Raw genomic sequence first — 24,787 nt, 5'->3', positions numbered from 1 at the left:
GGTGTCAATGGAAGGAGTGGAGTTCCAAGAGTGGGCTTGCAAGAGGGTGGCTTCTTGTTTTTGACTGTTTCCTTACTCCTGTCTCTTTTTATACTCTGCGTTTAACTGGTCTTACCATGAGCAATGTTTTTCCTTGTTATTTTTCCTTCTGGATAATCAATTAACATTACTACTAAGTTCATAGTTGTGTTTATGAGGTTAATTATGCGAAAGCATCAATATCTAAGGCATCATTTCCTTTTTTCTATTGTTATGATTCACTGAATCTTGTTAAGCCGTGTGTAACCACTTTGTTTTTCTTCCTCTAATGTGTCTTCTAAGTTGGAAATATCATGTGATATTCTATTACTGAAATTTTATGTGTCACTTTTTTCCTTCTTTGTGTATAACTCCATGATACTACTTTGAGAATGGCCCTGTCTCTTTTCATGTCAAAGTGGAAATAATGCATGCTGCTGACAGGCAGAGTGCTGATAAGGAAATAAGAGGAAAGACTCTTGTTGGGGTTTTGTGTATAGTGTGGGGAGACTGTGGTGGGGAGGTAAGCTTATTGACACACTTTTGTACAAGGAGAGAAGACTAGGTTGTGTTTCCTGGCTGATTAGAGAGTCAGGGGGTTACAAAAGACTTCCAGTCTCATTGTAATGACTACCCCAAGAGTTAGCTTTTAATTTTTCCTTTTCAGTGCTAAGAACTTTTCCCTATAGTGTGCTAAAAATGAGTGGGTTTGACCTATCTTCATACACCAACATATGCAATGAATTCTGCATTATATAGAAGGTTTCATTTAAAGCATCTTTTTCTTGTACTCTTTTAAAAATTTGAATTCAAGTCATTCTGCTTAAAGAGGCTATAAATAGGCAAGCCTTGCTTTTTATTCTCCTGCTCAAGCTTAGTCGCTCAGTCATGTTCAACTCTTTGTGACCCTTCAGACTGTAGCCCTCCAGGCTCCTCTGTCCATAGGATTTTTCAGGAAAGAATACTGGAGTAGGTTGCCATTTTCTTCTCCATGCTCATTATCCTACAGACAGTCAAATATGTTAAAAGGCAAGATTTTGACAAGTACTCAAAACACCAAAGCATGAGTTTCCAAAACAAGCATTATGTGTTTAAAACAAGGATAAATTGGGAAATTGGGATTGTTGTATATACACTACTGTATATAGATAACTAACATAAAGAGAACCTACTGAATGGAAGGAATGATGCTAAAGCTGAAACTCCAGTACTTTAGCCACCTCATTCGAAGAGTTGACTCTTTGGAAAAGACTCTGATGCTGGGAGGGATTGGGGGCAGGAGGAGAAGGGGACAACAGAGGATGAGATGGCTGGATGGCATCACTGACTCGATGGACGTGAGTCTGAGTGAACTCTGGGAGTTGGTGATGGACAGGGAGGCCTGGTGTGCTGCGATTCATGGGGTTGCAAAGAGTCGAGCACGACTCAGCAACTGAACTGAACTGAACTGAACTGAACTGAATAGGACAGGAAACTTTACTCAATACTCTGTAGTACCTGTAAGGAAACAGCATCTAAAAAAGAGTGGATATGCGTGTATGTGTGGGCTTCCCTGATAGCTCAGTTGGTAAAGAATCCACCTGCAAGGCAGGAGACCCTGGTTCGATACCTGGGTCAGGAAGATTCGCTGGAGAAGAGACAGGCTACCCACTCCAGTATTCTTGGTCTTCCCTACTGGCTCAGCTGGTAAAGAAACCACCTGCAATGCAGGAGACATGGGTTCAATCCCTGGGTTGGGAAGATCCCCTGGTGAAGGGAATGGCTACCCACTCCTGTATTCTGGCCTGGGGAATTCCATGGACTGTATAGTCCAAGGGGTCGCAAAGAGTTGGACACGACTGAGTGAATTTTACTTTCACTTTCATAAGTGTATGTGTAACTGGCTTACTTTGCTGTACAATAGAAACTAACATAACGTAAATCAACCATACTCCAATAAAATATTATAATAAAAAATATCCTGGGAAAACCTTCCAGCCAATATATTGGAACTAATGTTTCTTTTTCACAATAGTCATAGATCTTTTGCCTTAGCTTAAACAGTTCTCTGAGTACTCTTAAATCTTAAAATGTTATTTTTGCCTTAAAATTATGTATTTTATATTTGTTATTTCTTTCTTTCCAATAATATATCATCTATTAAAAGGCCAGAATAATGCCAAAAATAAATACAAGCATTACATACTTTCCAAAAAAATGAGATAATATAGATGGCTACTATTTGTAAGTGCTTGCCATGTGCCCAATATTCTGCTGAATGCTTTGTAATTATTACCTTGATTTTTCTTATCAAAGACCCCATGAGGTACTTGCTATTCTCTAAGAGTCCACATAAGAACGAATTAAGGTTGCAAAGCCTATAATCTAAATAGTCTATAAAGTATGTGTATGTGTGCATGAGCACTCAGTCTTGTCCAACTCTTTGTGACCCCATGGACTGTAGCCCACCAGGCTCCTGTGTTCCTGGGATCCTTCAGGCAAGAATACTGGACTGGGTTGCCATTTCCTTCTCCAGGGGATCTTCCTGATCAGGGACTGAACTACATCTCTTGTGTCTCCTGCATTGGCAGGCAGTTTCTTTACCTGTTGAGCCACTGTGGAAGCCAGTCTATGAAGTATAAATAACACTAATTCCACACCTTTGATTATGCTGTTATAGCTCCTTAGAATGTTCCTTTTCCTATAACAACTCAGTATTTTTTTATTTTTCATTTGAGTTCCAGCTTAGAAGTCTCTTCTTATGGTTTTCCTTGACATATTTAAAGAAAAATCATCCGCTCCTCCATTCTACTTGATTACATTTGCAACACTAGAATTTTGCACATCGGACTATACCTAAATGTCTGTCTCCAGCTGGACGGTAAACACCTGAGGTGAACACTTGGACCATATATCATCATCAACATGCATGGAATGGAGCACATCACCAGTGTTTTCTTTGCATTTCTAGGAATCACTTTCTAAATTTGTTTGTGTAATTACACAAAGTATGTGTGGCTCCAAAGTAAATTCCACAAAGCCAGGCTTATCCAAAGAAGTTATTCCTAATCCCTCCATGCATTCCCTTGCTCCCCATAGATAGTCATTTTTATAATTTAAAGTTTTCCTTCTTATTGCTATTTCAAAAACATTTTTGCATATCTGTAGCTCCTTTGTTTCTTGGATAAATGGTTATATAATATACACACTTGACTCCAAGTTGCTTTTTCTCATTTAACAATTTATCCCAGAGATTACTTTATAGTAGTATGTTCAGATATTCTTCATTCCATTCTCAGCCACAAAGTAGCCCATTCTCTGGACATAATGTGGCTTATTTAGCCTGTTCCATGTATTGGTATCATCAATTGATCAATTTGTTGGCTTTAATCAAGTAGTTTTTACTATATATGTAATATATATAGTGACATATAATGTAAATATATATAAAATATACTGATATCTTCATGGGTCACAGCCTTGTCATGGTGAAGGGGCTTGCATAACTCAATGAAGCTATGAGCCATGTCATGCAGGGCCACCCAAGATAGACAGGCCATAGTGAAGAGTTCTGACAAAATATGGCCTGCCAGAGGAGGAAATGGCAAACCACTCCATCATTCTTGTTATGAGAAGAACCCCACAAATAGTATGAAAAGGCAAAAAGATATGACACTGGAAGATAAAACCCCAGGTGGGAAGGTATCCAATATGCTACTGGGGAAGAGCAGAGGGCAATCACTAATAGCTCCAGAAAGATGAAGCAGCTGGACCAAAGTGGAAATGACACTCAGTTGTGGATGTGACTAGTGGTGAAAGTAAAGTCTGATGCTGTAAAGAACAATGTTGCATAGGAACCTGGAATGTTAGGTCCATGAATCAGGATAAACTGAATGTGACCAAGCAGATGGCAAGGGTGAACATCCATATCCTAGGAATCAGTGAGTGAAATAAAATGGACGGAAATGGGAGAATTTAATTCAGATGACCATCATATGTACTCCTGTGGGCAAGAATCCCTTTGAAGAAATGGAGTAGCCGTCATGGTCAACAAAAGTGTCTGAAATGCAGTACTTGGGTGCAGTCTCAAAAATGACAGAGTGATCTTGGTTCATTTCCAAGCAAACCATTCAACAATAATCCAAGGCTTTGCCCCAACCACTGATGCCAAAGAAGCTGAAGTTGACTCTTTCTATGAAGACCTATAAGACCTTCTAGAACTGACACCAAAAAGAAAAAAAATAAATAAAAGATGTCCTTTTCATTGCAGGGGATTGGAATGCAAAAGTAGAAAGTCAAGAGATACCTGGAGTAAGTTTGACCTTGGAGTACAAAATGAAGAAGGGCAAAGGCTAACAGAGTTTTGTCAAGAGAACACATAACACACTGGTCACAGCAAACATCCTTTGCCAACAACCCAAGAGACGACTCTACACATGGATGTCATCAAATGGTCCATTCCAAAATCAGATTGATTATATTCTTTGCAGCAAGTTCTATACAGTCAGCAAAAACAAGACCTGGAGCCTGACTGTGGCTCAGATCATCAGCTCCTTATTGCAAAATTCAAGCTTAAATGGAAGAAAGTAGGGAAAACCTCTAGGCCATTCAGGAATGACCTAAATCAAATCCATTATGGTTATACAGTGGAGGTGATGAATAGATTCAAGAGATTAGATCCAGCAGACAGAGTGCCTGAAGAACTGTGAACTGAGGTTTGTAACATTGTAGAGGATGCAATGACCAAAACCATCCCAAAGAAAAAGAAATGCAAGAAGGCAAAGTGGTTGTCTGAGGAGGCTTTGCAAATAGCTGAGGAAAGAAGAGAAGTGAAAGGCAAGGGAGAGAGGGAAAGATATACCCAACTGAGTGCAGAGTTCCAGAGAAGAGCAAGGAGAGATGAGAAGGTCTTCTTAAGTGAACATTGCAGAAAACACACAAAAACAATAGAAGGGGAAAGACTAGAGATCTCTTCAAGAAGACTGGAGATATCAAGGAAACATTTCATGCAAGGGTGGACATGATATAGACAGAAACAGTAAGGACCTAATAGAAGCAGAAGAGATTCAGTAAGAGGTGGCAAGAAAACACAGAAGAATTGTATGTAAAAAGTCTTAATGACACAGATAACCATGATGGTGTGGTCACTCACTTCGAGTCAGACCTCCTGGAGTATGAAGTCAAGTGGGCCTTAGGCATATTTACTATGAATAAAACTAGTGGAGGTGATGGAATTTCAGCTGAGCTATTTCAAATCCTAAAAGATGATGCTGTTTAAAGTGCTGCATTTAATATGCCAGCAAATTTGGAAAAAGCAGTGACCTCAGGACTGGAAAAGTTCCATTTTCATTCCAACCCTAAAGAAAGGCAATGCCAAAGAATGTTCCAACTACTGTACAATTGTGTTCGTTTCACATGCTAGCAAGATTATGCTCAAAATCCTGCAAGCTAGGCTTCAGCAGTTAGTGAACTCAGAACTTCCAGATGTACAAGCTGGATTTAGAAAAGGCAGAGGAACCAGAGATCAAATTGCCAACATTTGTGGATCACAGAAAAAGCAAGGGAATTAGAGAAACGCATCTACTTATTGCTACATTGACTGTACTAAAGCCTTTGTGTGGATCACAATAAACTGTTGAAAATTTTTAAAGAGATGAGAAAAACACCACATTACCTATCTCTGGAGAAACCTGTATGAGGGTCAGGAAGCAACAATTAGAACTGGGCATGGGACAACAGACTAGTTCAAAATCAGGAAAAGAGTATGTCAAGGCTGTATATTGGCACTCTGCTTATATAACTTATATGCAGAGTACATCATGCAAATTGCCGGGCTGGATGAATCACAGGCTGGAATCAAGATTGCAGGGAGAAATAACAACAACCTCAGATATATAGATGATACCACTCTAATGACAGAAGATGAAAGCAACTAAATAGCCTCTTGATGAGGGTGAAAGAGGAGAGTGAAAAAGCTGACTTAAAACTCAACATTATAAAAACCAAGATCATGGCATTTGGTCCCATAACTTCATGTCTAATAGAAGAGGGGAAAGTGAAACAGTGACACTGTTATTTTCCTGGGCTCCAGTATCACTGTGGATGGTAACTAAAGCCATGAAATTAAAAGACGCTTGCTCCTTGGAAGGAAAATTATGACAAACCCAGAGAGTGTATTATTAATAAATAGTAGAGCCATAACTTTGCTGACAGAGGTGATAACTGACATAGTGAAAACTATGATTTTTCCAATATGTGAAAGTTGGACCATAAAGAGGGCTGAGCATCGAAAAATTAATGCTTTTGAATTGTGGTGCTGGAGAAGACTCTTGAGAGTCCCTTGAACTGCAAGGAGATTCAACCAGTCAATCCTAAAGATAATCAATCCTGAACATTCATTGGAAGGACTTATGCTGAAATTGAAATTCCCATACTTTGGCCACTGGTTGAGAAGGGATGACTCATTGGAAAAGAGTCATCTGATGCTGGGAAATATTGAAGGGAAAAGGAGAAGAGGGTGGCAGAGGATGAGATGTTTAGATAACATCACTGAGCCAATGGGCATGAATTTGACCAAAGCCCCGGAGGTAGTGAAGGACAGGGGAGCCTGGAGTGCTGAGTCCATGGGGACACAAAGAGTCAAATGCAGTGTAGCAACTGAACAACAACAAAATATATAATGAATGGTGATGTGTAGTGTATGGTGAATTATATATATATATTTAATGTATATATTAATACATGTATCTCTGTACCTTTATATATAATCTTTCATTATTTGCTTTATTTTCTTTCTCTCTTAGTATGTCTTTTAATATTTAGGAAAGTATATATTTTGCACTGACAATTGCCTTTATATAAATATCTTTATATAATATTCTATGAGCCCAATTTATAGGCTACTGTCAGCTGATGCTCTACTTTCAGAAAAACTTTTAAAATCTTTTAAAAGGGGACTCTTTCCCCATTTGTAGCACTAATACCTGCATCTAAAGAATGGCTCAAAAGTTCATCTTATTTGTATAAGTAAAAGCATAGAGAAAAAAAACTATACATAAACTTGAGTGGATAAATGTATAGAAAAGATATTTACAAGTAAACACATCAGTGATTTTTGCTGAGAAAGTCCACTTCAATGTCTCTCCATTAGTGCAGAGAGTTTGTTCTCTGTTGTTTTCCCCAGATACTTCAGTGCCTTTAACAGTGTCTCACATTTAATAAATATTCAAGAATGAATGAAAGAAGAGAATGACATCTGAAAGGAACCACTGAAAGCAGACAAACTTTTCAGTGAAAATATTGGCTCCCATTTTCCTACAGAAACAGTTGACAGGAGCTCAATGCTACTCTCAGATGTGGTCATGCAGACTGCAATTTGCCAGTTTCCACCAAACATGTTGTCTTATCAAAGACTTGCTTCACTTGTCTAGGTCACCTATCTGTTCTTTGAGTGCATGTGGATTTGAAACTTCCTTCAAAAAAAAAAAAAAAAAAGAATCACCACTGAGGTCCTATTGTAAATAGGGGAGAATCAGTGCACACTTGGTTTGCTGCATGGATGACACCTATAGCATTGAGTGCAAGTCTGAATATAAACTTGCAGACTGTGTTATATAGCACATTGTGTAGCTATCAAAGCTGATGTAATGCCTGAACCATATACTGTGTTCTTTTTGCTTTTATATACGAGAAGTTCTCCAAACTACTTTTCACTTTTTTGTTCTTTTCCTGGGCTAGGATTTATAGTGTTATCTGATTTGCTCATGAAATTAGCAGGCACCTAGGAAAGAATTAGATGGTGAATGACTGTCACCGAGAAGTGGCAAGGCCCTGCTGTGTGTCCTGCAGGTGTAATTTGTCTAGCAACCAAAGACAAAATCTTAAAGGAGAAAAAAACCACAATGAATTTTTAATACAGGAAAGTATCACTTTATTTTGGTACAGAAATAGATCAGGTTACAGAAAAGTTTTAGGAAAAGTTAGAAGAATGAGTTTACCAATTTTCAGGTGAAAGGGGAAAATCTGTTACTGGAGAAGTGCTCCATGCCATATCCATCTCCTTCAACAGCTTGGTCTGCTTCCTCACGGGAATTATGAAGCCCAGTTTAGCTGAGCAGCATCAACCCCAAAGGAGGGTCTGCATGTATGGGGACAGAGGTAAATGGAGACAGTGGTCACAGGGCAGCGGGCTCAGCAGCAAGAAGAGGGACAGCACACGGGGCGGGGGCAGGTGGAGATGACACAGGTGGGGCGATAGCAAGTGGTGTGGCAGGAGACCCGGCCACACACTGGGCGCAGGCAGCAGCTCGGGCGGCAGCAGCTGGAGCCAAAGGAGCTGGAGCCACAGCATGAGGGGCGGCAGCAGCTGGAGATGCGGGAGCAGGTGGGCTGGCAGCACACAGGCTGGCAGCACTGGGGCCTGCAGCTGGAGATGCAGCAGGTAGGCCTGCAGCAGCTGGAACCATAGCTGGACCCACAGCAGGAGGGGCGGTAGCAGCTAGAGATGCAGCAGGTGGGGCGAGGGCAGGTGGGCTGGCAGCAGACCGGGCGGCAGCAGCTGGACACACCACAGCTGGGGCGGCAGCAGGTGGTCCTGCAGCAGGTGGTCTGGCAGCAGCTGGGCCGGCAGCAGGTCTCCTGGCAGAGACTTCGGCCACAGCTCTGGTCAGAGCAGACGGAGCCACAACAGGAGCTGACCATGGTGTCCGAGGGTGGAGGTTCTGATGTTAATAGGAGAGTGAACTTAGTGATTTGAAGTATCTCTGCTGCTTGTCCTCTTTTATACCCTACTGAGACTGCTGTGTTCATGTCCTAGACTGCTTCCTAGTTCAGTTACCTAAAGAAACATTAGTCATTATGTTAGATCATCATGTTTTTCTGGTTAACTATTTTAAAATGAAGGAAAATAAGATTTCCTTTTCCCAGTGTGTTAAAATTTTCCAGTCCAGCCTTTCTTACAGAATTGCTTTTACTCTTTTCCTGTTTGTCGTGGACTCCGTCACTGGAATTTACCTGTGGTCTGTGTATGACTCCATGATGTTGTTTGGATGGATTGTCATCATGATGCCAAGATCTCTTTTGATGTCAAAATAGAAGCAGAATTATTGTAGGCAAATAGAGAGAAAAATGGTCGTCCTTGTGAGTTATCTGTACGCCATGAGGAAGACAGATCCAATCCGTGAGTCACGAATGCTGACTAGATACTGGACTGTCTCTGGTGCTTCAAAGGATGTGTCAGGTACTACTTCCTGTATCCAATTTGAACCTGTTACCAATGACTCATTTTTTTTAAGTATTAAAAAGTATTTGGAGCCACCTTGAAGGGACTCTCACTGACCCAATAAGGAGCAACTTGAATAACACAATGAATAAATGGCAGTAAAGAATTTTAACCCATTAAATAAAAATCCATGAGTCGATACTGAGGCCCATTGTGTAAAAAAATAAGAGAAAGTTATCCATGACAGTAGAATGTCAGCTAATTAATACAGAAATAAAAAGGGAGTTAAAAATCACTGTCTACCATCCTCATAGTAAAATTTGATTCATGTAGCCCTAATCCTAACTCTAAGTTTATTTTTATCTAAATCATATCATAATCTACCTATCTATTTCTACCTATCATCTATTTACCTACCTATATCCATCTATGAGAGAAAAAAAATGTGGCATGATTTTGAATATAGGTAAAAACTATATGGTATAAAGAAGTTTGTATTACTCTTTGAACTATTCTGTAAATTTGAAATATTTTTTAAAATAAAAAGTAGATTTTTTGATAGCAGCCATTCCAGCTGGCATGAAATGGTACCTCATTGTGGTGTCAATTTGTATTTTGGGGAGGGAGGTGTTAAGGGGTTTGGGATGGGGGACACATACACACACATGGCTGATTCATGTCAATGTATGGCAAAAATCACCACAATATTGTAAAGTAATTAGCCTCCAACTAAAATAAATTAATTAATTAAAAGAAAAAGAAAATACCACAAAATAATCCAGCATCCCTAGTAAATAAGCAAGTGCCTATTTAAATGATAACAAATAAATAGAGGTATGTGAAAAAAAATAAAAAGTAAAAAAATATTTAAACGAATTAAGATTAAAAATCTTTTCCTGCAGTGTTAGTATATTAAGAGGAAGCAGTTTGTGTCTTTGGGGGGAAATATTAAAGTATATGATAAATCTTAATAGGAGCTTCTACTATAAGAAGCCTTTCTTGTGTTTCTAACTAATGCCATAACCTTTTTCATCTTCTTGGGTCCCTCAAAATATAGAACTTTTAACAACATGGCAGATGAAGTTGATGCTAACAGACCCACCTTCTAGATCAAGCAAATAGAAATGCTTGAGAAATATTTTTAAAATATTTCCATTACATAGCCAAACTTAAAGGGAAAGAAAAATTCTCATTTTTCAGAAGGAAAAAGAGAATGCCAACTGCATATGATAGCTGATATCCAAGATTGTGAAGGTTTGGTATCTAGTTATAAGCTTTCAAAATGGGAGGCTGGTAGTTGAAACCCAGGTAGGTGCAAGAAATGACTTTAAACCTTTCACAAGACAAGGTCTAGGAAGGGAGCATTCTATCCATAGTCTGCATTCTTGAAGTGGAACCTAGTAAGATGGGGACAAGAAAACCTTATCTCCCCACTAGGAATTGTAAGTGGTGATCAAAGTGCCTGTGGACATCTAAACCACAGCAGTATCACTAAGCTTTCCAATTCACACTAAATGAATAGGGGAGGAATCTCAAGTTGAGAAACTAACAAAACAGTGAATATCCTTGGAAACATCAGAGACAAAAGCAGAAATTATAGCACAGAGAAATAATCCCTTAAAAAACAAAATAACGTTAACTGTGAAGAGAAATAAGCTTCTAAGACTACACATAGACTTCATGAGTTACCCAAAAGGGAAAATGTTACAAAATATTCCCCACAAAAAATCCTCGAGTCTATTTCTGTTGACTTTTCCTTGTTTTTAATAATATGGTCCTTTGATTCTTATATACCTGGTAATTATTTTTATTGAATGCCAAACATATGTAAAAAACTGTAGAGGCTTGAGGTGATTTTTTATCTTCTACCTGGAACAGATTTAATTTTCTTCTTGGACTGTGGGTTCTCAATACTACCCGCATAAGTCAACTCCCAAAGACTGTTGTTTAGTCACTAAATCATGCCCCACCCTTCTCTTTGTGACCCCATGGACTGCAGCATGCCAGGCTCCTCTATTCCCCACCATCGCCTGGAACTTGCTCAAATTCATGTCCATTGACTCGGTGATGCTATCTAAGTCCCCTTCTCCTTTTGCCTTCAACCTTTCCCAACACCAGGCTCTCTTCCAGTGAACCAGCCCTTTGCTTCAGGTGGCCAGTCCTTCCAATGAATATTCAGGACTGATTTCCTTTAGGATTGACTTGTTTGATCTCCTTGCAGCCCAAGGGACTTTCAAGAGTCTTCTCCAGCACCACAATTCAAAAGTATCAATTCTTCAGCCCTCAGCCTTCTTTATGACCCAGCTCTCACAACTGTACATGACTATTTTCTTAACTTTATCTGTTTCTCACAGCCATTCTTATCAAGAGGTTTGGTCTTATATCTGCTTTGTCATGCCTGGAAGTTACATTCTGTCCTTTAATTTTTCAAGAAGCCTCTCTTTTGGACCCTGCAATCTACTAGCTGTCTTTTTACCTCTCTGTTTATCCCTTTCCATTCTCTTGTGGTTGCTGTTGCTCCTCTTTCAACTTACAAATGTTGGAGTTTTCCATTAGCTTAGGCCATATGTATCCTCTCTTTAGACATCTAACTTCCTATAACCCAAGAAAATACCTACTGGCCCATGGCATTAGAAATCATTTTCGATTTGTAAGTGCCTCACTTGCAGACTGTGGTAGGAGGACACTAAGATGACTCTCAAGGATCCCACCTCCTCTGACTCATGTCCTTTGAAATGCCTTCCCATTAAGTGTAAGCTGGACATTCCATTCACTTCAAATGAATGGAATACAGCAGTAATGAGGACATAGGGCTTTCCAGACTAGGTTATTGTAAGATTTGGGTTTTCTTTCTGTTTCTTGGTCCTTCTCAGGTTGCTCACTCTGAAGGAAGCCAGCTACCTTGAGTGATCAGTCCATGTGGTGAAGAACTGAGTCCTCCTGCCAACAGCCATGTGAGTGAGCTTGGAAGTGGATTTTCCTCTCTTCATAAGAGTGCAGTCCTGGCCAACCACTTGCCTGCAACCTCATGAGAGATCCTGACATGCCACTTCCAGATTTCTAACCCTCAGAAAGTTAATGAGATAATAAATGTTTTGGGGGGGGACAACTTGTTAACCAACATTAGGTAACTAATACACATACCAACTCCTGGTCTGTGAAAGTCTACTGCATTTTCCATGAAGATAATCATGTTATTTTCAAATAATGATAGATATATTGGTTTATTTCCTTTCCAATTCTTCACATATTCTGTTTCTGGGGGGAAAATTCAAGAGGGATGAGACATATGTATACCTATGGCTGATTCATGTTGATGTATGGCAGAAACCAACACAATATTATAAAGCAATTATCCTCTAATTAAAAATAAATTAACAGAAATAATTAAGTAAGTAAATCTTTCTTTATTGTAAAGAAAAGTACTGAAAGAGCCTCTCACTCCAGAGAAAAATAAAACAAAAAAATTTTCTTATGCTGAGACCAAGAGAAAGTGTAACCAATTCTCATCTACCATCTCAGATCCATTCAGAATTCTGTGCTTTGAGTAAGAGTGAGCAATAATGCCCCATACAACTTAAATTATTATCTCATTATTATTTATGTGTAGAATTTATGGAAGTCAAACACATTCATGATTCATTACCATTGAATTACTTATTTACCCTATAACTCTTAGAATATGCATATACAAAGCTTTCTATATGTTTCTCCTACTTTTACTAGCACAAATTCATCAGGAATTTGTTTTTATCCTTTTTTCCTAGGATAGACTTCATAGGAATTTGGGAGGGCTCTGAGTTAACCTAAGATCAAATTTGGTCCTTTAATTGGGTTCCCTACTAGTTTCGTATTTCTTATAGGATATGTTGACAAGATACCTCAGACCCATCTGTCAAATACACATCCTAGAAAAGTCGTTAAGATAAGAAAATACTAAAATTTGAATATTTTCAGTATTCTGTTAGCCCCCAACTTCTCAGGAAGGTTGATTTTCCCAAAACAATTATTTTGTTGTCAGTGGATGGAGAGGAAATAAGAAGTCTAAGAGTGTAATAAATTGGGTTACATGTGGGATAGATAAACCCAAGGGAGGACTCTGGTTTTCCAAGGAGAAGAGCAAGGGCAGAGCAGTGTATTTGGAGAGAGGGAAGGAAAAAGAAGGAAGGAAGCAAGGAAAATGGAGGGATGAGGCAACTAAGAGAGGAGTGGGATTTTAAGGAAATATATGCTTTATAATGGAGAAGGAAATGGAAACCCACTCCAGTATTCTTGCCTGGAGAATCCCATGGACAAAGTAGCCTGGTGGGCTACAATCCACGGGGTTGAAAAGAGTCGGACATGACTGAGCATACAGCACATGCTTTAAAAATATTTAAGAAAGGTTTGCTGTGGGGTATAATCCTTCTCCTCCATAACCTTAAATTTTTTAAGGAAATTATTATTTTTCAATTCTCTTGGAGACATTGCGTTACGTATTGTGTTATTTCTGGCTTTGTTTGTTTTCTTCTATATCACTGCATATTGGGTTTGTCCTAAAGGTGAAAGCAGAAATTGGTAAGCCTGATAGAGTTGTATTAATATGTTGAATACCATTTCCCAGGAAAAGAGGACAATCATTATAAAGCAGCAAACACAAGAACATTGTATGGGCCAGGAAAGTGGAGCTTTATTCAGAAGCAGAAACAAAATACAAAAATATCACTGTAAAAGCATTATAGGATGTAGCCCCCAGACTTTCAAATCTGAGGCTGTGACACCAGGGCCCCTATAGGCCCTGTAGGAATTTTCATGTTTGGACTGGAAGACCCAGTAGCCCCAAATCAAAAGGTCAAGTATAGAACTGGGGCAACTCTGCTAATTTCTTTCTATAAATACCACCTAGTTTCATTTGCTAGTAAGGAAAAGGCCAACAAAGGAGAGAGTCTGGCCTGAGGTCAGGATGTGGACACACAGACTATGGGAATGGCCTCTCCTCTGGTGTCTGTGTGATGCATGGAGTCTGCTTCTGTGATAAGATGGATAAAGAGGAGAAGGTGGGTTCAGAGAGGTGGCTCAGCAGCAAGAGGAGGGATAGCACACGGGGCGGGGGCAGGTGGAGATGACACAGGTGGGGCGATAGCAAGTGGTGTGGCAGGAGACCCGGCCACACACTGGGCGCAGGCAGCAGCTGGAGCCACAGCAAGAGGGGCGGCAGCAGCTGGAGATGCGGGAGCAGGTGGGCTGGCAGCACACAGACTGGCAGCACCAGGGCCTGCAGCAGCTGGAGATGCAGCAGGTAGGCCTGCAGCAGCTGGAACCACAGCTGGACCCACAGCAGGAGGGGCGGCAGCAGCTAGAGATGCAGCAGGTGGGGCGAGAGCAGGTGGGCTGGCAGCACACAGGCTGGCAGCACTGGGGCCTGCAGCAGCTGGAGATGCAGCAGGTAGGCCTGCAGCAGCTGGAACCACAGCTGGAACCACAGCAGGAGGGGCGGCAGCAGCTAGAGATGCAGCAGGTGGGGCGAGGGCAGGTGGGCTGGCAGCAGACAGGGTGGCAGCAGCTGGACACACCACAGCTGGGGCGGCAGCAGGTGGTCCTGCAGCAGGTGGTCTGGCAGCAGTTGGGCCGGCAGCAGGTCCCCTGGCAGAGACTTTGGCCACAGCTCTGGTCAGAGCAGATGGAGCCACAACAGGAGCTGACCATGGTGTCAGAGGGTGGAGGTTCTGGGTGAGTTTCTAGGAGAGTGAGTTTCTCAAATTTGGAGGTTTCTCTTCCCATGTCCTCTTTTATACCCAGCTGAGGGACTTCTGTGATTATGAAGAGACTAGTTCCTTCTTTTGGTTTATATGACTAAAATGCAATTAGTAAGTCATATGTGTTTTTCTAGAAAAATCTGTTAATATATAGAAAATAATCATTTCCCTTTTCTCAAGTTCCCCAGTGTTCTCACATGAATCACCTCTTCTGTTTCTTTAGTTTGTAAGCTTATAAGACTTCAGTCCCTGGGTATCATGTGACATCGGTGGGCCTCTGTTCCTTGTTTATTTCTCACCTTGATATGATTTTGGGAGAGTTTCTGATGAGATTAGGATCTCTAGTGGAAATTTCACGTTTCAATCAGATGGCATGTTTGTCGAGAAAATGGAAGTAAGCTCTACTTTTTGAATGTGAGAAAACTTATGATTCATTGTGTGTATACTGGGTGGTCACTGAACTAATGACATTCCAAACTGTGTTATTTCTCATCACCCTGATGGACTTTGAAACAGTTAGCTGTGACTCAGTGTTTTTAAGTAGCAAACAGTCATCTGAGATTAATCAGAAATGTCTTTGATCTTCAGATATGTCTTCTAGCCTAGGGTACAGTAATTGACACAATAGTTTTGAATCAAAATATGTCATAGTTATGCTTTGTGGACATTTTATTAAAATCTTTTTCAAATATTCTGAGCTAAAATGCCTAGCAGTTTTTGTAGTATTACTTATGCGTAAGATATTCTTAGATGCATTAAGAGGAATATAAATAACATTCATTATCTTACCTGTACTTATATAGAAATTGCATCCATAAAAAGCTTTATAACCAAAACCAGATATAATTAGGCTGCTAAATTAGAGGTCTCTTTAGTGCCACAGGCATTTAGAGAAAAACAACATTCTAGGAAAGAGAAGGTAATCTTCTTGATATTCCCTCTTCCTGCAAAATCTTGTGAGTTCAGCATTCTCCTAGTGATTTTTACCAGTGAGTTCAACTGCCATCTTCCTCCAAAATCTTCCTTGATGCCATGAAAAGTCAAGTCCTTCCTCTGATGCACTTCTGCTGTGCTTTGTGTATTAATGGGCTCTATCATATAATTCTCTACCAGAGATGCACTTATGTATCTGGCTCACTCTAGAATATAAACTCCATTTGTACAGACTCCGATTTACTCATCTTCATATCTTCAGGGACTGAAATGAGATGAGTTTTTGATAAAGGAGATGTCTGTGCAATGAGTGAAGATTTTGTCTGGACTATCAAAGAAGACACACTGACCTTGAAAACATGTGTTATTCATATAGATGGACATAAGGGGGATTTAAAAGAAGGAGCTATATTTGAGATTGGGCATAACCCTGGTTTGTGATGCTGAAAGGGGTATGTCTGGAAAGTCTATTTTAAGAAGTAATGAGAAAGAAGTTGAGATTCCTGGAATGTGGGAGAGGTCTTGTGTAGCCTTGAATTCTAGAAAAAAAAAAAAAAGGAGTAGATCTATTAAGTCTTTAGGTGGGGAGGTAATAAAATATATACACTATATATGAACTATTTTAATTTTTGATCTGCGTTTAGAAATGCTAAAATGAGGGAGACATTGCTTAAAAGGTTGAACTGGGTCAGGGTGAGAGGTGAGCTCTCAGAATCAGGTGATGGCAATAAACATCATAGAGTTATTGCAAAGAAAGTATCAGCAGATACTTTGAACAAACTGAAAATAGAACTATAAGGAGGGATCTTCATAAGAGTTATAAAAGATACCTCAGTTTAGCCATTTATACACTTTATATGTATATACATTCACATAAATGTCCCAGATGGCACTAGCAGTAAAGAATTTACCTGCCAGTGCAGCAGACATAAGAGATGTGGGTTCGATCCCTGGGTTGGGAAGATCTCCTAGAGGAGGAAATGGCAACCCACTCCAGTATTCTTGCCTGGGAAATTCCATGGACAGAGGAACCTGGTGGGCTACAGTCCATGGGGATGCAAAGAGTCAGACACTGAACACACACGCACACTCACACACACACATATATATGTGTGTGTGTGTGTATATATATATATGTATATGTATATATATATATGTGTGTGTATATATATATGTGTGTATGTGTATATGTTGGAGAAGGCAATGGCACCCCACTCCAGTACTCTTGCCTGGAGAATCCCATGGACGGAGGAACCTGGTAGGCTGCAGTCCATGGGGTTGCTAAGGGTCGGACACGACTGAACGACTTCACTTTCACTTTCATGCGTTGGAGAAGGAAATGGCAACCCACTCCAGTGTTCTTGCCTGGAGAATCCCAGGGACCGGGGAGCTTGGTGGGCTGCCGTCTATGGGGTCGCACAGAGTCGGACATGACTGAAGTGACTTAGCAGTAGTGTATATGTAAGCTTCCTACCTCCTGCTGCTGCTGCTTCTAAGTCGCTTCAGTCGTGCCCAATTCTTTGCGACCCCATAGACGGCAGCTCACCAGGCTCCCCTGTCCACGGGATTCTCCAGGCAAGAATACTGGAGTGGGTTGCCATTTCCTTCTCCATCCTACCTCCTAGGGGATATTAGTCTAAACATTTAAAGGATAGACTAACAGAAATGGTAAGTTATGTTAAAAAACAAAGAAGAAGAGGAACTGAAATCACTTGGAGATATGGAAAAGATGTATGCATCAAAAAATTAAAATGGAATATTTGGCACAGTTATGCACTTAATATGCCTACATGCTGCATGCTAAGTTACTTCAGTTATGTCCACTCCTTGTGACCTCATGGACTGTAGGCTGCCAGGCTCCTCTATCCATAAGGATTCTCCAGGCAAGAACACTGGAGTGGGTTCCCATTTCCTTCTCCAGGGGATCTCACTGGGCCAGGAATCAAATCCAGGTCTCTGGCATGCAGGCAGATCTATAGATACACATATAGACATATATTTCTATATATAGGCATCTATTTATGTACGTATTTTGGTCAACATGATGGTAGGTGAAAAGGTTCCTCCGTGCGATTTTAATCTGCATTTCTCTTATAGTAAAGGCTGCTGCTGCTGCTAAATCACGTCAGTCGTGTCTGACTCTGTGCGACCCCATAGACGGCAGCCTACCGTATAGTAAAGGAGATTAGACAATTCTTCATATGTTAAAGAGCTATTTGTATTTTTCCTTTTCTACAAGGAAAATTGTAGGAAAAAATTCCATAATATCTATAATTATGCTTTTGTTTTTTCACTGTGTTTAGCCTTCATACAGTGATTTTTGCAGGAGCTCTTTGTATATTATCAAAATTAGCCTTTTTATATAATGTGAATTTCAAACATTTTTCCTAGTTTGTCTTTCTTCTTTAATTTTGCTTCTGTGTTTTTACCACATAGATGTTTACATTTTAAATTAATTTATTTATTTTAATTGGAGGCTACTTACTTTACAATATTGTGTTGGTTTTTGCCATACATCGATGTGAATCACCCATGGGTGTACATGTGTCTCGCCATCCTGAAACCGCCTTCCACCTCCCTCCCAACTCTATCCCTCTGGGTTGTCCCAGAGCACCAGCTCTGGGTGCCCTGCTTCATGCATTGAATTTATACTCAAATTTATTCATCTTTTCTTTTATGGCTCCTGGGGCAAGTGTCACACTTTGAAAAATCTATCCAGTTGTAAATTTGCATAAACATTGTCCCATAGTTTCTTTTGTGAAGTTCAAAGTTTCATGTTTTATATTTTCAAATATTGTTCTTAATTCAGTTCAGTTGCTCAGTCATGTCCGAATCTTTGTGACACCATGGACTGCAGCACGCCAGGCCTCCCTGTCCATCACCAACTCCCGGAGTTTACCCAAACTCATGTTCATTGAGTCAGTGATGTCATCCAACCATCTCATCCTCTGTCGTCCCCTTTTCCCCCTGCCTTCAATCTTTCCCAGCATCAGGGTCTTTTTCAATGAGTCAGTTCTTCACATCAGGTGGCCAAATTATTGGAGTTTCAGCTTCAGCATCAGTCTTTCCAACGAACATTCAGGACTGATTTCCTTTAGGATTGACTGATTTGATCTCCTTGCAGTCCAAGGTACTCTCAAGAGTCTTATCCAGCACTACAATTCAAAAAACATCAATTCTTCGGTGGCTTTCTTTTCTTTTATTTATTTACTTTTTTTTTTTTTTTTACTTTACAATATTGTATTGGTTTTGCCATACATCTCCAATTCTCACATCCATACATGACTACTGGAAAAACCATAGCTTTGACTAGATGGACCTTTGTTGGCAAAGTAATGTCTCTGCTTTTTAATATGCTATCTGAGTTGGTCATAGCTTTTCATTCAAGGAGCAAGTGTCTTTTAATTTCATGGCTGCAATCACCATCTGCAGTAATTTTGGAGCCCAAGAAAATGAAGTCTTTCATGGTTTCCATTGTTTCCCAGTCTATTTGTTATGAAGTGATGGGACCAGATGCCATGATATTTGTTTTTTGAATGTTGAATCTTAAGCCAGCTTTTACGCTCTCCTCTTTTACTTTCATCAAGAGGCTGTTTAGTTCCTCTTTGCTTTCTGCCATAAGGATGGTTTCATGTGCATATCTGAGGTTATTGATATTTCTCCCAGAAATCTTGATTCTAGCTTGTGCTTATATGATGCTTAAGATTGCTTAAGATCTCAGCTTATATGATGTATTCTGCTTATAAGTTAAATAAACAAGGTGACAGTATACAGCCTTGATATAACTCCTTTCCCAGTTTGGAGCCAGTCCGTTGTTTCATGTCCGGTTCTAACTGTTGCTTCTTGACCTGCATACAGATTTCTCAGGAGGAAGTTCAGGTTGTCTTGTATTCCCATCTCTTTAAGAATTTTCCACAGTTTGTTGTGATCCACATAGTCAAAGGCTTTGGCATAGTCAATAAAGCAGAAGTAGGTGTTTTTCTGGAACTCTGTTGCTTTTCCTCTGATCCAACAGATGTTGGCAATTTGATCTCTGGTTCCTCTGCCTTCTCTAAATCCATCTTGAACATCTGGACATTCTTGGTTCACGTTCTGTTGAAGCCTGGCTTGCAGAATTTTGAGCATGACTTTGCTAGTGTGTGAGGTGAGTGGAATTGTGCAGTAGTTTGAACATTCTTTGGCATGGCCTTTCTTTGGGATTGGAATGAAAACTGACCTTTTCCAGTCCTGTGGCCACTGCTGAGTTTTCCAAATTTGCTGACATATTGAGTATAGTACTTTCACAGCATCATCTTTTAGAATTTGAAATACCTCAACTAGTCTATTAGGTATTATACAGATATAGAATATGCAGTTTAAGCATTTTTGAATCTGATATGAACATAGCCCAACACCATTAAGTAATATATTTTCCCCCATGTATTGAAAATATTAATATCATTTTTTGGGGGGGAGGGTTTGGTAATGAGTTTTTTTTTAATATAAATTTATTTACTTTAATTGGAGGTTAATTACTTTACAATATTGTATTGGTTTTATATATTAAATTCTCTTGTGTATTTGTGTCTAGTTTTGACTTCTTTTTAAAAATTCATTAATGATTTTTCATGCATTAGAATATTAATATATATAATATTAATTTGATCTTAATGGCTACAAGTTCAAGTCTAAAATTGTGGTAATATGCTGCTGCTCCTGCTGCTGCTAAGTCACTTCAGTTGTGTCCAACTCTGTGCGACCCCACAGATGGCAGCCCACCAGGCTCCCCCATCCCTGGGATTCTCCAGGCAAGAACACTGGAGTGGGTTGCCATTTCCTTCTCCAATGCATGAAAGTGAAAAGGGAAAGTGAAGTCGCTCAGTTGTGTCTGACCCTCAGCGACCCCATGGACTGCAGCCTTCCAGGCTCCTCCGTCCATGGGATTTTCCAGGCAAGAGTAGTGGAGTGGGGTGCCATTGCCTTCTCCGGGTAATATGCTAGTTAACTCAAATATCTGTATGTGGCAAAACAGTAAATGTACACTGGGTTCCCTGCCATGAGAAAATAAATTGAACCTGGGTGGACTCTCAGGCTGGCATTTTAAAGAAGACACTATCCAAGACTGTGATGACATATTAGTCTTGTTAGACTTGGGCTTCCTGTAAATTCTTGTATATAAATTACATCTGAACAGTTCAGAGGAACCATCTTGTTTTATCCTTGAAAGTCTACTGTTAATTTCTGAGAACTGTCTTCTCACATACTAACCAGATAGGACTATTAAAGGAGCTTGTGGGAATTATGATTTTGCTTTAGCTATTCCTGAAGCAGAGCTTGTTGCAGGAATTGTGTTACTTTCCTGAAATGATTTATTGCTTACTATTTTCCATCTAGAAGGGCTTGAACAGTGCCAAACAGAGGATTAGCATGGCCAAATGAGACTGAGTGAAGGGTACATTTAGTGGATGCTCTATTCACTTGAAATCCATCCTAAGATAAAGTTGACTGGACCACAGAATAATCACTCCAGCCACACTTTCTGATTCATAATTTTATCTCATGGTTTTTACTTTTACAATATCTTCTGTGTCACTTTTGGATCTTTTAAAACACTATAACTCTCCCTGGTGGCAATTGTTGTACATTAAGTGCCTGTATAGAGCAACCCTAAGAAGTCTCACACTCTTGGGCTACTTCATCCAAGTCATTGCATAGGATGAGGGGTAGCTGTTCCTTGCTATTATGAGTCCTGGGTGCTGAGCTATTCTGTGCTGCTTTCCCTAAACTCTATCTGTGCCTTTTTAAATAGTCCTTTTATTATCCAGATACAGGGGCCATCTCATTCCCATTGTGACCCAGTTCTTGTTGTAAAAACAGGAAATTATAAGCCTTAGATATTTTAATACTGAAAAAGACAGTGTACACCTCCATTCTTTGAGTTAGCACTAACTAATAAAGCATAATGTTAAAGCTATAGTCTGTATCCTTTAATTAGCAGTTATCAAAGAAAAACACATAGGACGATAAAACATTTGTCAATTCTAGCGTATGAAATGCGGAGAAGGCAGTGGCACCCCACTCCAGTACTTTTGCCTAGAAAATCCCATGGACGGAGGAGCCTGGTAGGCTGCAGACCATGGGGTCGCTAGAGTCGGACACGACTGAGCAACTTCACTTTCACTTTTCACTTTCATGCATTGGAGAAGTAAATGGCAACTCACTCCAGTGTTCTTGCCTGGAGAATCCCAGGGACGGGGGAACCTGGTGGGCTGCCGTCTATGGGGTCGCACAGAGTCGGACACGACTAAAGCGACGCAGCAGCAGCAGCAGCAGCAGTGTATGAAATGAGAGGGCTGTCTGCAAAACATTTCAGTGTAAGTTGAAAAAGGTGAATCTGAAAATGTGTATAAGACATTTCAATGGTAAACTAAGAACATAGCTCCCAGTCTACACTGGGGTGAAACCCACATGATGTCTGTCAGCTTCTATCCATTTTGTCTGTTAACATCTAAATGTTTTCTAGAACTAATAATAAACTCTTTGTTATGTTCACTATTTACAAATATAGCACAGGTAATATAAACAAATTTTGAGTTTAAAATGTTTTTAATATACTCCTGATTATGAAACAAAACTTATAGACTCTTAGAGTTGTGTAGAAATAGTACTATTGCATATATTCTGACACATTTTCACAGCTAAGAAGGATCGTGTTTACTTGAGTTTTGGTGATGAGAAAGTTGAGTCTCAAAGACTCATGCAGTCTTAAGGGCCCATGCACTCTTAAGTAAGACCAAGGAAGGTGATGAAAGCCTAAACTGGAAGAATAAAACCAACAAGAAGATGGAGAAATCTCAGAAATATGAGAAACTAAAATTATGAAGGGGTTTTAGTCTGGAAGTACTTAAGTTTTGAGCATCTATTTACTAGAAAGTTTTGAATTTTTATGGAAAAATTGCCATGATCTTTATTAATTTCCAGAAATCTGGATTTAGAAGGTATACTTAGTATTCTGAAAAAGTCTTGTGTTTCGAGAGGAAGACAGGAGAGAAAGAAGGAAGGAAGGAGCAAAGGACAGAGGGAGGAAAGGAAGAAAGGAAAGGAAAGAAGAGGGAGAAAAAAGGACTTGAGGTAGGTTGAGGAGAACTCCTAATGTAAGTAACTGTTCCTGAACATACTCTCCTTCATTTGAAGCAAGATGATCCTTAATGTAAAGTGATAAAGATATGTACACATACACACATGCACACACACGTTGTATCTTTACCAAATCAGGAGATTTCAGTATTAGGGAAATGGCTGTTTATTAAGAACATATAAAAACAATGTCATATGAGATCATCACAATCTGTATACTTCAGATGAAGACATTACTGGTCTAAGAATAGATGTATTTGAGCCTGAGTTAAAATCATATGACAAATATGTTTTCATCTGTCACTTCCTACAACTGAGCACCAACTCTGAAGGCCAAATCAGAAGGAGTTGGCCACTGTGCCCATTCCCCAGTTACTGGCTGGCTCCAACACATTTTATATGATTTCTGAGGACACACTTAGTATGACAAAAATCATGGGCAGAGATTCAGCAACAGGAAGAAGCACAGCACACAGGGTGGGGGCAGGTGGAGATGACACAGGTGGGGTGATAGCAAGTGGTGTGGCAGGAGACCCGGCCACACACTAGGCGCAGGCAGCAGCTCAGGTGGCAGCAGCTGGAGCCACAGGAAGAGGGGCGGCAGCAGCTGGAGATGTGGGAGCAGGTGGGCTGGCAGCACACAGACTGGCAGCACCGGGGCCTGCAGCAGCTGGAGATGCAGCAAACAGGCCTGCAGCAGCTGGACCCACAGCAGGAGAGGCGGCAGCAGCTAGAGATGCAGCAGGTGGGGTGAGAGCAGGTAAGCTGGCAGCACACAGGCTGGTAGCACTGGGGCCTGCAGCAGCTGGAGATGCAGCAGGTAGGCCTGCAGCAGCTGGAACCATAGCTGGACCCACAGCAGGAGGGGCGGCAGCAGCTAGAGATGCAGCAGAGGGGGGCGACAGCAGATAGGCTGGCAACACTGGGGCCTGCAGCAGCTGGACACACCACAGCTGGGGTGGCAGTTTGTCTGGCAGCAGACAGGGCAGCAGCAGCTGGACACACTGCAGCTGGGACGGTAGCAGGTGGTCCTGCAGCAGATGGTCTGGCAGCAGGTGGGGCAGCAGCAGGTCTCCTGGCAGAGAGTTCGGTCACAGCTCTGGTCAGAGCAGACGGAGCCACAGCAGGAGCTGACCATGGTGTCAGAGGGTGGAGATTCTGGATGGGTTTCCAGGAGAGTGAATTTCTCGAGTTAATTGTCAAAATGTTTTCCTTTTTTTTTTGTTTGTTTACATACATTTAAGTAATTATCAGAATATACAATTATGGCTGTCTGTTTAATGACTTAATCTTACTGGAAACAAAATTTCTTTTCTAGGTACAATAAATTCTATCCAATCTGCTTTTCCTCTGATTCATACCCACTGGCATCTTCTAGCCCACACTCGTGTCATTGTCCTCCACAGAGGGCTATCACATGATATTTGGCATCTGGAATTACATTTCTTCTCTCCTCTCCCCTCCTATGTTTTCACCAGGATGGGATTTGGGAAATCATATTTCTTGTTGTATATTTCTTCCCATGACCAATGCAGAAATCCCATCTGCACAGCATGGCACCTTGCATGGGACATGAGAAAAAGGCCCTGTTCTGTGGGTCATTTTTGAGCAGTGATGACGGGACAGTTCTATGTGTATGACACTGATGACCTCTATGCCACTGGAATGGATTTCCTTGGATGTTTCAAACTTTGGATCATGTTTGATATTCTAAAACCCCGGCAGAGAATTTATGGTTCCTGCTACTACTAGGTCACATTGTTGATTAAGTGGTTACTTTGCTATC

General features: G+C 40.5%; 2 protein-coding genes across 11 annotated transcripts; both read right to left on the bottom strand.

The window, feature by feature from the left end:
* Nucleotides 1–14,272: 14,272 nt before the first annotated feature.
* LOC147351643 (uncharacterized) lies at nucleotides 14,273–14,917 on the bottom strand. 4 transcript variants are annotated; one of them, XM_086355409.1, is made up of 2 exons: nucleotides 14,500–14,917; nucleotides 14,273–14,391 (listed from the first exon to the last, which is right to left on the bottom strand). In XM_086355409.1, the coding sequence occupies exons 1-2, from the start codon at nucleotides 14,900–14,902 to the stop codon at nucleotides 14,273–14,275; spliced, it is 522 nt and encodes a 173-aa protein (XP_086211535.1). In that variant the 5' UTR covers nucleotides 14,903–14,917. The 4 variants fall into 4 exon arrangements, with proteins under 4 accessions (XP_086211535.1, XP_086211532.1, XP_086211533.1 ...); XM_086355406.1 differs by having other exon boundaries at nucleotides 14,273–14,417; nucleotides 14,466–14,902; XM_086355407.1 differs by having other exon boundaries at nucleotides 14,273–14,669; nucleotides 14,766–14,902.
* Nucleotides 14,918–23,448: 8,531 nt separating this feature from the next.
* Nucleotides 23,449–24,139, bottom strand: LOC147351642 (uncharacterized). 7 transcript variants are annotated; one of them, XM_086355397.1, is made up of 3 exons: nucleotides 23,892–24,139; nucleotides 23,657–23,836; nucleotides 23,449–23,608 (listed from the first exon to the last, which is right to left on the bottom strand). In XM_086355397.1, the coding sequence occupies exons 1-3, from the start codon at nucleotides 24,137–24,139 to the stop codon at nucleotides 23,449–23,451; spliced, it is 588 nt and encodes a 195-aa protein (XP_086211523.1). The 7 variants fall into 7 exon arrangements, with proteins under 7 accessions (XP_086211523.1, XP_086211524.1, XP_086211521.1 ...); XM_086355398.1 differs by having other exon boundaries at nucleotides 23,449–23,836; nucleotides 23,892–23,939; nucleotides 24,003–24,139; XM_086355395.1 differs by having other exon boundaries at nucleotides 23,449–23,843; nucleotides 23,902–24,139.
* Between the last annotated feature and the right edge of the window lie 648 nt (nucleotides 24,140–24,787).

This window comes from Bos grunniens, chromosome 19 (assembly GCF_055505025.1).
Source record: "Bos grunniens cultivar Pamir isolate PY7600 chromosome 19, Bosgru_T2T1.0, whole genome shotgun sequence".
NCBI lineage: Eukaryota > Metazoa > Chordata > Mammalia > Artiodactyla > Bovidae > Bos > Bos grunniens.
The sequence above is the reverse complement of the archived record's forward strand: the minus strand, read 5'-3'. Positions and strand labels throughout refer to the sequence as shown.

Bases quoted from the DNA above. Each gene is read 5' to 3' on its own strand.
- LOC147351643 (XM_086355406.1), bottom strand. From the start codon at position 14,902: ATGGTCAGCTCCTGTTGTGGCTCCATCTGCTCTGACCAGAGCTGTGGC. The intron at 14,418-14,465 runs GTGCTGCCAGTC...CCGCATCTCCAG, and splicing joins TCCAGCTGCTGCAGGCCCTG to CTGCTGCCGCCCCTCTTGCT.
- LOC147351642 (XM_086355393.1), bottom strand. From the start codon at position 24,139: ATGGTCAGCTCCTGCTGTGGCTCCGTCTGCTCTGACCAGAGCTGTGAC. The intron at 23,931-23,964 runs GCCACCCCAGCT...CAGCTGCTGCAG, and splicing joins TGTCTGCTGCCAGACAAACT to GCCCCAGTGTTGCCAGCCTA.